General features: G+C 40.6%; 1 protein-coding gene across 1 annotated transcript in view; it reads right to left on the bottom strand.

Moving 5' to 3' along the window:
- LOC122564606 (uncharacterized) overlaps window positions 1-15,542 on the bottom strand; it is a 272,583-nt gene that overhangs the window by 220,992 nt on the left and 36,049 nt on the right. The window contains exon 4 of the mRNA XM_087998687.1: window positions 10,770-10,965. Within this exon, the coding sequence (XP_087854813.1) occupies window positions 10,770-10,965 (196 nt within the window). The remainder of the gene's footprint in view (window positions 1-10,769; window positions 10,966-15,542) is intronic.

Genomic DNA, 15,542 nt, shown 5'->3' with positions numbered 1-15,542 from the left:
GTAAAGTTATACCACAAGTGCAAAATTCAAGCATATTTCACACGAAATTCACCAGTCATACCTTTCCATCTGTTCTATAAACATATTGTTTGCATACAAATCTTCGTGCTTGCAACATTTCCTGGAGATGTCTGTCATTTATACATATAACTCCTCCCCACACAAAAAACAGATTGGAAGTGTTTCATTGTTTAACAGAAATAATCTGCTGATAGTAGGCTACACACCAATATTTAAGGGTTGCATGCCCCACTTATTTGATAGTCAGTGCCCTTGAGAGTATGTTTCTCTGCCTTTAAACAAATATTATGCCAATATCTGCACAATTTGCATCCAAATTTCTGCCAGTCTTGTTGAAAGCAAAGCAATTCGTACTCAACCATCTTTTGCAAGCACTTGGACAAGCAGATAATCCAATGGTTTCATCTTATTCAAAGGACAGCCCTTCCTAAAATGCAGCATTTCCATAATTTTAAATATCAACACGGTTTCTGTGCTTGAATCCTGGAAGTTTCTTTTCCTGATTATAATGATCTTTTTTGTTATGTTATTGTTATAAAACCTAATGTTATTTTGCAGTGATAATTGTTTTCCACATAACTAAGTATTTCATAGATGCTTTGCAAACTGGAAAACTTACTACAGGAAAATGTGGACTGGGAGATCCTGCTTAAAATCATTTCATTTGATTTAAGTTTTATAACTTGTGCACTTGAAAATGAAAGCATAGCATGTAAGTTAGCTCACTTGAAGGTTCATTTTCAGATATTTGTCACCATACTAGGTAACATCATCAGTGACAGTCTCTGGTGAATCGCTGGTGGGATATCCTACCTCTCTATTTATAGGTCTTGGTTTCTTAGACCTTATCTCCTTTCCCTTCAGAAAAGGAACTGGCAATGAAATCACCCAACTTAAGAAACCAAGACCTATAAATAGAGAGGTGGGACATACCACTAGTGCTTCACCAGAGACTCTCACTGATGATGTTACCTAATATGGTGACGAAACGTCTGAAAACAAACCTTCAAGCTCAGCGAGCTAACTTACATACTTATCTTCAACCTGAGCTACAAATCTTCTAAAAAATCACTAATGGAAACTTAACATTTGGATTTCATGCAGACTGCTGCAACATCAACTATCAAAACTACCACCAAGCAGATTTAAAAATAAGACAAGATCCACAATATATGGAAACTGGATGTTTGCTCTTTAATAATAAAGTATTCGACAAAGTTTGATTTGCAATCCATCTGTACACTTCTGGTTTCATCTTAATGGGTATATAAAGGCTAAACCTATTGGCAGCAATTGGAGCCAGCTGGCAAGAACCCTGTGTCATCACTTTTGAAGAAGGCTTGCAGCATCATGTCCCAGTCAGGCATGCCCTGGACAGCAGAGGGCCTTCCCCAAGATCAGAGACCCAAGGGGCAGAAGACCCACTCTCTAAGAGCTGCTGACTTGGCCAACGTCTTTATTAAACTTAGTGGCATCAGGAGGCAGTGGCTAATGCCATTACTCTATCCATCTGAGTCTCATGGACCCAGATGAGTGAAGGCAAATGGGGGTTGTGTGAAGTGACAACAACATAATCCCCTGGTGGCAGATTCTATGATAAGACACAGAGTGCCTTTGAATAATGGACTGTCACTGCAACTGCAGAATCCCAGAAACAATCCTGCATGGATTGTTTGTTCTGCTCCATGAATAGCAATCTCCCAACATGTCACTGGGTTAATGCCAGCAACATTGGGAAGAGGCTCCATTAATTGCTCAGTTAAGGGCCTCAATTTGGAGTGAGTTGGGACTCTACAAGTCTTCAAACCACATACTTAATCCAGTTGGAGGTGGAAAGTTAGCAGAGTCCCCATCATCTAATTAAATATATCCCACCTCCAAATATTGGCCTAGCCTGTGAATGAATATTAAACAAACAACCATGGGGAGGTCACTAAATTCTACCCAGGTTTGAGAGCATGTTGAGGGAAAAAATACAGTGCGCATGGTTACAGAGCTACGGAATCATAAGTACAAAATAAATCCATAGCTTGGTCCATAAATCCATTGCAATATAACTGGAAAATCAATTCACTTACTGTGCAGAGGAGGAGGCTGTAAAATATTTTGTGATTACAAATCCAAACAGTCTTGATGCAGGAATGGAGGAAGTATTTCACCTGGAAGTGTTTCAGAATTTATGGAAGAGAATGGACATTTCTAATTGAAATTTAATTTGCTTCAAGTTTAATAACTTCAGGAGATGGATAGACTCCAGCTTTAAAGCTTGTCTGATAGATACCACCCTCTCGTATTTCACTTCTCGGCTTCAGATTTCCAAGCGATAAATTTCTTTTCTGATAGATACCAGTCGATGGTTAGCTGCCACCTACTGAAACCAGTCAATAAAACATCGAATCGATATTGTGTCATCTAGTTGCTTTATCCCATCCTTGCTCATCTCATCAACCTGTTCTGGAATTTCTTCCCTAAATCCTTAAGTTCCTCTTTTTCTTCTTAGTAAAACCGACCACTGACCAAGACTTTGATCATCATTCCCACTGTCATTCTTTGGCTTGGTGTCCCTACAGGTTGGGATCACTTTCTGTTAATTTCTCTGAAATGCAGTGCCATGTTATTCTAATTTAAAATGCTAACTCTCTGTTCTATTTCCCCCTTATGTTCTACGTCAATGGAAACTGCCTTAGAAGAAGAATCTTACCTCTAACCAATTCCTTCATTTCAATGTTGGCTGTTATTTTGCAGCTACCTCAATAATCCTGTCAATACAAATCTGCCCTGACATGCATATAGCACCATGTGGTAAATGTGCTGAAATAAGTGCACGGAACGTAAATTGAAGATTTGCAAGAACTAAGTCCATTTTAGATATCAAATGTACATTAAAAGGTTTTAACAAATAACTTATTTTCTCAAAGGTGAGGCCTAAATACCTCAGCCATGTTCTTGGGATGACAGGCAACTCAGGTACACTGTTGAATAACTGGATCAGGCTGAATGTGAACTGGAACATACTGTGACCACCCAGTGGCTGAAGGTACAGGTACCAACATAAGAACAGAAAAACTAGAAGCAGGAGGAGCTAATTTAGCCCCTCAAGCCTGCTCTGCCATTTGATACAATCAAGGCTGGTTGCATCTCGGCCTCAGCTCCACTTTCCTGCCTACCCTTTAACCCATCAATAGCTAAAAATCTGTCCAAACTTTTCTTAAATTTATTCAATGTTCCAGCATCCAACGCACTCTGGGATAGTGAATTCCGCAGATACAGATGCACTACAATGGTGGAACAGCCAAAATTGGAAATTGCTAAGGGACCAGAATTGAAACAGTGTGGATATCTGAAGATTGTGGGGTTAGGAGTGATCACCACGCTGGGGAAGTGCAAGGCTATTAAGGCATATGGGGAAAAGGAAAGTAAATTGAAAAACTGAAATGTTTTGTAAGTGGGAGATTAACATGATCAGCTGATACAGGTGGAGATGATGGCTGAACAGTACTTGGAGTCAAATAGGACATGGGCAACAGATAGTTTGACAGCATTCACTTACAGAAGCTGAAACATGGGAAGCCAATCAGAAGATGATTAGAATACAGTCAGTTCGGTTATAATGCCGGTCCCGTTAACGTGGCTGTAACATGATTGGTGAATTGGGAATGCTGTTTCTAAAATGCGACTTGTAAAACGTGTGTTGGCTATAACGCGATTAGATCGCCAACGGTTTAAGCGTTATTTGTATTGAACAAATTTTGTATAGCACAGGAACAGAACTATCACATCATAGAAGAAATGACGGTAATCAAATTTGGAAGTAACAATAAATATTATGAATATATCTCCCTTGTTGCTGTTCCAGAAACACCCCAGTAGTGAGGCTAGTCTGGGTCACAATAACAAGACAGAAAAGTCTCTTGATCAGATGGGCCAAAGGACTGAGAAGTGGCAGATGGAATTTAATTTAGTTAAATGCGAGGTGCTGCATTTTGGGAAAGCAAATCTTAGCAGGACTTATCCACTTAATGGTAAGGTCCTAGAGAGTGTTGCTGAACAAAGAGACCTTGGAGTGCAGGTTCATTACTCCTTGAAAGTGGAGTCGCAGGTAGATAGGATAGTGAAGAAGGTTTTTGTTATGCTTTCCTTTATTTCCTTGCATTGAATACAGGAGTTGGGAGGTCATGTTGTGGCTGTACTGGACATTGGTTAGGTCACTTTTGGAATATTGTGTGCAGTTATGGTCTCCTTCCTATCGGAAAGATGTTGTGAAACTTGAAAGTGTTCAGAAAAGATTTACAAGGATGTTGCCAGGGTTGGAGGATTTGAGCTATAGGGAGAGGTTGAATAGGCTAGGGCTGGAGTGTCGAAGGCTGAGGGGTGATCTTATAGAGGTTTATAAAATCATGAGGGACATGGATAAGATAAATAGACAAAGTCTCTTCCCTGCAGTGGGGCGTCCAGAACTAGAGTACGTAGGTTTAGGGTGAGAGGGGAAAGATATCAAAGGGACCTAAGCAGCAACTTTTTCACACAGAGGGTGATATGTGTATGGAGTAAGCTGCCAGAGGAAGTGGTGGAGGCTGGTATGATTGCAACATTTGAAAGGCATTTGGATAGGTATATGAATAGAAAGGGTTAGGAGGGACATGGGCCGGGTGCTGGCAGATGGGACTAGATTGGGTTGGGATAGCTGGTCGGCATGGACGAGTTGGACCAAAGGGTCTGTTTCCATGCTGTACATCTCAATGACTCCATAAGAGGTGGATTCAGAGAGGAATACACCTAACTGAAAAAGATGAGAATTTTCAACTCAGGCCTGAAAATGCATTCGGCGGTCTTTACTAAAGATTGGTTTAGTTTCAATTGTGCTGAGCTTCTCTTTGTGAGGCCTCACAATATTTTCCAAAATCCAACTTGGTACCTATGTACTGGGCCCCTATGGCACGCTGTTCATTGTTTCTGTAGCAAAGCAGCTACTCTTAACTGTCCTCTGTGCAATTGGAGCTGGTGAAAGAATGCTGGCCTCGCCAGTTACTCCCACACTAACTGAATGAAAAGAAAATCTTCCCTCTCTCCCAGCACCATATTTAAACTGCAAGTGTACACCAGATCAAGCACTGCCTGTCCGAATACCAAAATGTCCATGTGCCTGCAGCTAAGTGAGAATCATTGCCCATTGCTGGGCACTGCTCCGATTACTGCTATCGTGAGTGTGCCCGGATTCCTTATTGTGATACTTTCTCTCTTTTGTCTGCTGCAGGTAACAGTCTCCACAGACAAGAGGGTGACACTGCCAAGACCTCTATCTCTGAGGAAGAAACAATAGGTCCCTCAGAGGATGCACCAGCAAGGCAGCCTCAGACACTGACACTTCGGTGAGTATGTTTGCTGGTTAGGGTTGGGGGCACATGCATCTCTGCCACAGCCAAGGAAGAAATGCCCCAGGCCACTGGCACTCAGAGGGGGTGCCAGAGACCACATACCCACTCAGCTTCAGGCAGGAGAGGACTCTGTGGTGTCAGCAATTCGAAACTTCATACAAATGCACAGACAGACACAGAAACATCAAGCAGATTTGTTGGAGACACAAGGCAACTGAGTCGAAGATTGGAGAAGTATTCTGAAGGAGGGCCACTGGACATGAAATGTTAACTCTGCTTTTTCTCCACAGCCAGACCTGCTGTGTTTCTTCAGCAATTTCTGGGTTTTTTTGGTTCCCCAGCATTTACTATTCTTTTGTTCTTTGTTAACCTCTTTATTTAACTGTTCATCTCCACACTTTACTCAATGAATTCCATGCATACAAAGTCATCACACCAGACATACTAATGTATGTACCCAATCCAAGCTGGTGCCAACTGTTGATGATGCCTGCTTTCCACATTATCCCCTTTCCTTGCCCTGCTTCATCATCTACCTTATAGGTCGAGTTATGTCCCTTCACAGTTGCTATCTTCTCTGCATCCCAGAAAGTTACTTCCAATCCTCACAATCAAAATTCCCAGCATCCCTTCTGCAGTATCAGTCTGATAACTCCTCCTTTGATATTTTGTGGACAGAACCCCCTGGGGACCAGACGCAAAACTGGCTTATAGCCACTCCCTGGTCTAGTTGCACTTGACCCACAGTGCTGACCAGAGCTGAAAGGTACTAGAGTACTCCAAAGTGCACCACCTGGCATGTGGATTGGAGATGTGCCATGAGGGTGGGATGGAGCTGGTACATGTCTGATGCCAATGCCTATGGGCATGGTCACAGACCATGGGAGTGTGTTATGGATAATGGTGACTGCTATCCAAGATGGAGGACAAGAGGAATATGCGGCAAGCTGGAGTCACCATGCACGTGCTCTGACTTCATGCTGGGAACCGTCACTGTGTATATTCTGTCCAGCATCTGAGAAAGTGGGAAACGGCTGATCAATGAGGCAATTTTAACTAACACTGAGGTGTTAATGCATACAATTACATACAACTAGGTCACTTGCTGCTCCCTAGCGAAACTGTCATCTCACTTTCAAAATTTGGCTGGAGAATGCGATCTTTGCTCTTGGTAGTGAGGATATCCTCACTGCTGATCTCACCCTATTTTCCCAACTTTCTCACTAACATGGACTGTATTTATACAGTTAATTCTTTTTAACCCCAGCTTTATTTCTACATTCTGATGATTCACTCTCTTCAGCGGTGCTTGTAATTATATGTCAATTATTCTATACTAATTTACGTAAATTGTTGGAAAGCCCTGGGCTGTATAAATATTCAAATCCTATCCTTAATTACTGTCATAATATATACAATAATTATTGAAGTCATTTGGGGAATATTAAAAAATCATATAGCTTTTAGTCAGGAATGATTATGCATATTACATTTGTAGTTCCTCAAAAAGATTTCCTTTATATTAACACATGCAAGCCTTCAAGTACTGTGAGTGCTGATTCTAAAATATTCTTTGATTATTGCTGCCATTTGTACTACCACAATTAGAATTATATGGAAAATAGCCAGCATGGAGACTTACCTACTCAGAGAATTTGTAATCCTAGGTAGACCAGTTGGTTTTAAGAATAACAACCCACTGAATCCAGCTGCCATGATGCCAAATGTTCTCTGCAGTGTTTTTGTCAAAACTCACTCCTGTCAGAACAATTCTCCCCTTTGCAGTTCACATATCTGCTATTTGTTTGGAAATTTTCAAGAATTGGCAGCACAGTGGCTCAGTGGTTAGCACTGCTGCCTCACAGCACCAGGATCCCAGGTTCGATCCCAACCTCGGGTGACTGACTGTGTGGAGTTTGCACATTCTCCCCATGTCTGCGTGGGTGTGCTCCGGTTTCCTCCCACAATCCAAAGATGTGCAGGTTAGGTGAATTGGCCATGCTAAATTGCCCATAGTATAGGGTGTATTAGTTAGAGGAAAAAGGGTGGGTTACTCTTTGGAGGGTCAGCGTGGACTTGTTGAGCCGAAGGGCCTGTTTCCACACTGCAGGGAATCTAATCACCTATTGAAGGTTTTATCACACAATTGACAAGTCAGTTACAAAGTTTATGACCCAACGATGCAAAGCCAGCTTCAGAGTGATAAGTTAAACTGCATGAGAAATGTCACTGTGGTCCAATGTTCACTATGTGTTGAGCTTTGACTGATTTGAATGGCTGCATGAATTTCTACTGGATCAGAGAAAGAACACAAAATCGGTGGCTAATTTGAATGAAGGAATTAGGTTTCAAATGGGAGTTATGAAGAAAGAAATACAATGTCACTTATGCAGATTTTTAGCTAATAATGAAATGATGCTGCTGAAATATTTCATTTATCTTCTTCTTTAAGTCTCACTACAAAACCTATCCCAATGTAAATTAGCAGTCTGCTTATCCACTAAGAACTATTGTGTTCAATCTGTCGCCATTAGCTTTTGAAATGAGTTATAGTTTTATCATTTTCCATTCGAGAATAACATTTTCTATCTTGAACCGTGAAAAGTAAAATTGTAAGGAACTAGTAATACAAATTGTCATAGAATCACAAAGAATCTTTTTAAAATAAAGTGCAGCCAATCTGGTTCTCTGATGCAAGGAGGATAAAAGTTAATTTTCTGTTGTAATATGTGTGAATTTGATATACACAGACATACACTGGTCTCAAGCAATCACTTAGAAATAGGTCTGGATGTTACAAAAGCTAACTGATGAACTAATATTGAAAATAAAGTATCACCCAGTGACTTCCTCATAAGAAGTGTAGAGCATTGCTTGGTTTTTCACCATAGTCCCCTAGGAGGTAGCAAAGAGCCAGCTGTATCATGAGTAACTATTTGAAGATCGCTTCAGTATATGCAACAGAATTCAGTTTTATGTACTTGTTGCAATTTAAATTCAGTTAGCTAATACTTCTGGAACACGAAGCCAGCCTCCGTAATGATGATCATGAAGATACTGGATTGCTGTCAAAAACCATCTAGTTCAGGTAAGAAAATCTGCTGTCCTTCACTGGTCTGGCTTACATGGACGACAGACTCACAGCAATGCAGTCAAGTTGTAACTTCCCACCAGGGACAATGCCCCAGAAATAAAAATGGCTGTGGTGGGGGTCAGAGTGAGTAGGAAGAGATGTAGACCACTCGATTAAAATGGAGTTTAAGGGGGAAATAATGCACTCCAAGCCTGATGGTGCCCGCTTCTCTCGAAGGATCATGAGGATGTTGGTGGACTTCAAATGCACCCTTTCTAAGGACACCCAGGCATTAGTTTAGTTGCAGAACAGAATCAGCCCACTGCCTCAATCTGTTGATAACCAATTGGCCAGGTCCTCAAGGAATTCTTGCAACTTGCCCACCTCTCTTCCCATTGATAGATGAGAACAAAAAATAAAATCAACTTGTTCTGACACACCTTTGGACGAGATGGGGCTTGAACCCTGTGAAATAACTCCCATCACCAAGTCTCTCTTTATTTACACATGAATAGTCCTTGACATTAGTATCATCTTATTCTGGGTCAGGTATCAGATTGTCAGTATCTCTGATTCTTAATCTTTTTTAAGCCAGGGCTCCCTGATTGGAACAGATTAACAGCCCTAGTCAGGGAACTTACATTCTATGAGGTCCATCCGAGTGACCTTGTTACAATCACCACACCCTGGCCTCCCTGCCTCAGATGTCAGGACACTCCGCTGTCCTATATGAACCATCTAAGAGCCCAGTTCTCTTTTTATGAAGCCAACATCTTGTAGCTCTTCATTTTAAGAAAAAAACCTTTTCGGAAATGTTTGAACACATCTCAAGGGTCGTTGGGAATTAAAACCCAGCTCAACTGGCCAAGAGGAAAATGTACTACCTCCAACTCCCTTAAGAATCCTCAACAATATGTCATTTATTAAATTAAATCAGATCACCCACGCCTCTAAGTAAATCAACAAAGGATAAGCATTGACCAGCAGGGGTATTACGTGACAAAGCTGCTCCTTTAACAAGGTTATGCTGTCCTTGACTTTTTTTTGCAAAGAGGTCGTAAATAACACAGGCTCTGAAAAGTCTGGGTTGAAGGGTTTTAGGGTCGATGTGATTATAGCTATCAGATACTGCCTCAGGCAGATGGCTTTCATGTTTAAAAAATACACTTGTACAATGACCAGTTCTCCCAGCTCAGCTTTTCTCTGGTTTGGTTTGGTTTTTAGCTACACCCAAAGAAGCAGGTTCAGGTTGGTACTCTCTCCCTGTAAGAACCTGTGTTGGATTTTACCTTTTGTCCCAAGGGGTTTTGTGGATATTGTTGTAAGTATTTAGAAGAGCATCATTAAGTTAGGATGATTTATTGGATTTTCAGGGAGGTTAAGTTATTTGGTATTCTGTTTTCTGTGCTTTGCGTTTCATTCAGTGATCTTGTATATAAATTCTGTTTTGTTTAAAACTAAGTGGTTTGATCAATGGCACTTCTCCTGGAATATCCATCGCCGACGGGAAACAACTAGCAAAATTCGGGTCTGGGCTACCTTCTTGAAATATTTTGAGGGGTCTGGCCTGATGCAGAACAGCTGTCAATGGGTTAAAATCCTGGAACTCTGTCCGAATTGTGGGAATTATTCGACAGTAAGACTGCAGTGGTTGAAAAACATGGAACGTTATCACTTTCTTCAGGGCAATTGGGGATCAAATTTTTAAAAAGCTGACAATAGTTGCACACTGGGGAACCTGTATTCTAAACATGAAACAAAAGCATTTCAGTGTTCTCTGATGGTGAAGAAAAAAATTGCTTTCTATCCGGCATTTATTGGCAGCAGAGGCAAAATTAATGCTTACATCCAAATTTCACAAGTGCAAAACTGGCCTGAAATTTCAAAGGTTGCTTGAATAAACTTAATTGATGACCTGATAAACCTAAGCTCTCCTGTAGGCAATGCAAAACAAACAAATGGTGATGATCAACAAGATCAGTGCCAACATGAACTTGTATATAGAAAACATGTGAATATTTAGGTCCTGACTGAAGTGGTTTCTCATACCATATGCATCTTGTGAATCCTTTGATGCTTGACTGCAAAATTGATGCACTAGTTGTTTTCCAGCGTAATTTCAAACGTAGGAGACAAAATGAATTAAAAGGAGAGGACTGACGGAAAATTGTTGCAAAAGCATTTTGGCTGCAATGTAACTTGTTCATTGCAATTGCAAATACCATTCAACTCAATGCAAGTGATTCCATGGAATATGTACCTTACAGCTTTTAAAAAGGCTTGTTGTCAGATCCTTTTACCTTGAAAGGTGTCTCAAAGGCCTCGATCAGTCCTCCGATAATGACTAGCCCTTCTGTAGTTATTTCCATCCCAAAGTAATTCTTCCACCTGACGCTCTCAATAAGCTTGCAGTCGACATACACCTCCATTTTATTCAAGGAAACACTAATTGCAACTTTATGCCACTTGCCATCTGAAAGAAAAGCAATAGGAAACCTGTGGGAAGAAGAGTGCAGCTACTGTTAGCCACAGAGAAAACATTTTCCACAGTGGGATTTCACAGGGCAAGCTACACCTTCAAATGATCAGAACCATGTTATATTCAAATACCCAAATTCAAAGATAAAATAACTTAATAACAATTCCCACCGTAGTCAAAAGCCCGGCTTGCTGAATTATCACTGCTAAACCAACATATACAGAGGAACCTTGATTATCTGAAGGACACAGGCGGGGAATATTTCGATTAGGTTAATCAAATGCTGGATAACATAGTTAGCCAAGCATTGGGACCTTGCGATCATATTCGGATAATCCGAAATTCAGTTAATTGAATGCTGATAATTGAGGTTCCTCTGTATAAGTAAACATAAGTAAAGTGATGCAAATACACTTTAAGATTCTAGAATATTTGAAAGCCCAGTTAGTGACACACTACTGTACCGATTAATATTACACTCCTTATGTAAATTGCGTTGTCACTTTTTTTTATTGCTGTTGAATGCTTCGCTTTCCACAACATAGCAACTTTAGAATCCATTTTGATTCAGTTGTAAATTTACTTATGGAATGATCAGGAATTTCAAAGTCTGGCTTATCAAATATAGACTGAAATCCAAGGAATTTGCATGTTTTGCCAGCAGTATAATGTTATTGATAAGGGACTGCAGCAAAGACAGAGTTTCAAGTCTTGTCACAAATTAAGATATTTGGTTGTCAGTAATGAAACAGTTCACAAAATGGCTCAAAATTTAAAAAAAGAAATTGAATCAAAATGTAACTATTTTGCCAAACTACATTCTGAACTGTAATTTTATATTTATGTCTGGCGAGATGTTTAATAGAACTTTACAAGAAGGGAAATTTCTCTGAGAATAAAAAAACACACGAGTTTGTGTTAGACAAGTCTGAAAAATATTTGAAAATGTCACAAAGCCTTACATTAAAAAATATATTTTATGTATAATTATTGGGTATTTACATATAGCGTAGAACCAAAACACAACGCTGCAGACATGGTCACATTATAAAGAAAAAATACACCTAATTTGCTTATAACCCATATTTTAATGAGGGGGATGGTAAAGTGAATACTTTTTTGGATAAGGCAAATCAATAAGGATTTGTTGTTGGTTGGTTCAATTATAACATGGTGGTTTAGCTGACGGTCACCAAGCCTCAGATGAGAGAAGAGGTTGAGAAGAAGGTTGAGATCCTTCAAGTCCACAGGATTGGTCTGTGCCACTGCATGCTGTTATGGACTAGGCCAGACCACTCCAAACGTTCTTAAGCAGACAGCCCTCGACCTAACTTTGTAATTTGTTTCAGTAAGTGTACAGTGAAAATTACCTGGAGTAAGATAGCTAGGTTGACTACCAGATTTTAAAACAGACAAAGAATGTATTAACAACATTACATAATGAAACACAAAGAACAGAGTAAAGAATCCCTACAGAACTCAACCTAACCAGCTCGACTTAATTATGCTGTTCCAAATGCACACAACAGTCCCAATAAGCAAACCCCCTTTAAAACCCAGTATAAATGGAACACATGCTTACAGGTTGAAGTTGAAGGACAGAAAAGAGAGAGAGTTTCCACACAGCTCCCTGTTGAACTTCCAAGTTCAAAACTGAACTAAAACTGCTCAGGTCAGCTAGCTAGAGAGCTGACTAATCCCCTCTCTTTATACAGGTCACTTCTAAAGCATTACCACTTTGGCCTGAAGTTTCATTTGTTTACATATAAACAGAAGGCCTCTCAAAATCCTTTTCATCTCTATACAAACCAGACTTTCGGAGTCCAGCCTGGTTTATTGCCCCTCTGAGAAAGGTCAAGAGCAGAGTCTCCTTGAGCCAAGGAACAGCTTTTAGAAAAAAAGAGACTAGCTTTGTGACAATGCTGCCGTCAAAGTGACTGCTGGGGTGAGGGTAGAGACTGTCACATGGCACCTTATAGAATGTGCCTTTACAAAATAAGTCTGGAGAGAGATGCAGTGCTTTGTGTTGAAGTTTGTCCTGAGCAGAGTCCTGAGGACATTATGCTGTACAGTCTGTTCCCCTGGGATGCACACCAAGACAAATATCACTCCTGGGTGACTACCAACTCAGTGAATGGTGCTGTTTGGTCTGCCTGAAACTTCTCAGTCTTCCAAAACAAGGAGTTGACTCTGACTGAGTGTTGCAGACTGGCACATTCCAAAGTCCAGGACTATGTGCTGAGGGACTAAAGCTTGGAGCAGCTGCCACCAAGGAGCACTGGGGAAAGACCACTATCTGAGGTCTTTCTGCTGAAGGTGAATGGGGATCCGGTTAGTTATTAGACCCTCCTGGTGCCTCAAATGCATAAATATAGGGTAGCACAGTGGCTCAGTGGTTAGCTCTGCTGCCTCACAGCGCCAGGGATCCGGGTTCGATTCCAGCCTCAGGTAACTGTCTGTGTGGAGTTTGCACATTCTCCCCACGTCTGCATGGGTTTCCTCCGGGTGCTCCAGTTTCTTTCCACAGTCCGAAGATGTGCATGTTAGGGGAATTGGCCATGCTAAAGTGTTCAGAAATGTGTAGTTTAAATGCATTCTCTGTTGTTGTGTTGCCAAACTCTTGCCAGACCATAGTGGCTATTGCCTCATTCGAGAGAAGCAACTTGTGGTGATTTAACCTGAGGGCCACAAGACCACAGGCGAGGGAAGAGGATGAGAAGGAGAGTTCTTCATGGTAACCTCAAACTGGTGATGGGAATTGTAGCCATGCTGGTGTTATGGTGCGTTAGTCGGGGTAAATATAGATCTGGGTCTGGTTGGATTATTCTTTGGAAGCTCGTTGGGCCAAAGGGCCTGTTTCCACTCTGTAGGGATTCTATGAATTATATAGTCTTGTTTAAATAAGAGATGCCTCTGGTTTGTTTGGATAGAGTCAAACTTGAAGGTTTGTTCGTTTCCTTGATTTGCTACCGTACAGAACCAAACATATACATAGATTTCTTTTTCTATAAGTATATTTTGAAATAAAAAATAAGAGCTGAGAAGGAGGGTATGTTATGGCAAACTCAACCAGAGTAGGAATCAAACCCAAGCTGTTGACATCACTCTGCATCACTAACCAGCTGTCATTCTATTGAAGACTATATCAATTGTCAGGAAAACCCCATCTGGTTCACTAATCTCCTTCAGGGAAGGAAAATGCTGTCCTTACCTGATCTGGAACACATGACTCCAGAAATGCAGCCATGTGGTTCACTCTTAACTGCCCTCTGGACAATTAGGGGTGGGAAACAAATACTGGCCAAGCCAGTGGTGCCCATATCCTTTGAATAATTAAAGAAAAGCCGTCCCCTATTCGTTCTTGAAGTACCTGTAATCCACTGCAAGATTTGTGTGTTTCTGACTCAGCTACTTTCTGTTCAAGTACTCACTGTTGAGAAGTACGCTAATTTAGAAAAAATCCTTGCTCGAATAAGACTGAATTGTTGTTCCTCATGGAAGTACATTGCTAAAAAACAGATAAAAATGCTTATTATTTATTGACGTGCTTCTTCCATGGTCAACTGTGATTTACTACATTCTTAGCTTGGTCAGGTACAAATCAGACAGGCAAGGGTTAATTTTAAAGTTGTTGATTGCTCATTCATTATAAAGTCCACCTGGCTCTCATCTGATTGGCTTCAATGAAGTGTGGTGCAGTGATAGTGACCCTACCTTTGAGCCAGGAGACCTGTGGTCAAGTTCCACCTTCTTCTAACAGGTTGATTAGAAAATACCTAAAACAAGAGGACACAGTGTGGTCTGTCAAGGAGAAATGGGCCCTTGATGTTTGAGCTAATGGAATGAGTTTTTTAGATGATTCATATTCGCAACATCAACGTGAAAAGAATGTGAGAATAACGAAGTGGCCTATCAAAAGGAAAACATAACAGCATTTCTCAGCAATGTTTAAAGATGTCATTAATCCTCTTTCCTGGATCACAAAGTTATAGAAAATGGATGAAGACTGACAGTGGGCTTTTTCCTTTTGAACCACAATGCTGCCACACAGATTTGTAGAAATGCTTTCTTCTTATTATTACACTGATTCTAAAGATAAGCTCTTTGAAATAAAAAATCTATAGCCTTCAGGTGAATGCTTCATACAATCTTTCAAATGTTTGAACACTCCTTCTCAAGAACTGAAAAGGCATAATTGGAGCATCTTGTTAATGCAGACTCAAACCATTTCCACATCACAAGGTACAGGAATATGTACTGCTGAGAGGAGTGACCTCTTTCTGCTAAACTAGCACAGCTGGACAGCATCAGTATATTTATCAGCATGCCTTTCCCCTCTTGTCCTGATCAGCAGGAGTCATTTTATTTAATCACATAAAAACACAGTTCCATGTGAACCATTAAACTCCTCTACTGATCTTAGACTATACGGAAATAGAGTATAACATTCTTAGGAACTCTGGAACCAGTCACTTCTGTTAGAGGATCCAACCCACACTAAAGCCCATGAACTTACGGTGTGACTTTTATCTGATTAAAAGTAATCACCAAAATGATCTGCTTCTCCATTTTTCGGCATTGAAGGAAACAGATA

This window comes from Chiloscyllium plagiosum, unplaced genomic scaffold (genome assembly GCF_037043375.1).
Source record: "Chiloscyllium plagiosum isolate Xiang-an unplaced genomic scaffold, Cpla_swu_hap1 HiC_scaffold_21, whole genome shotgun sequence".
Classification (NCBI taxonomy): domain Eukaryota; kingdom Metazoa; phylum Chordata; class Chondrichthyes; order Orectolobiformes; family Hemiscylliidae; genus Chiloscyllium; species Chiloscyllium plagiosum.
This window is presented reverse-complemented; position numbering and strand designations above follow the sequence as displayed.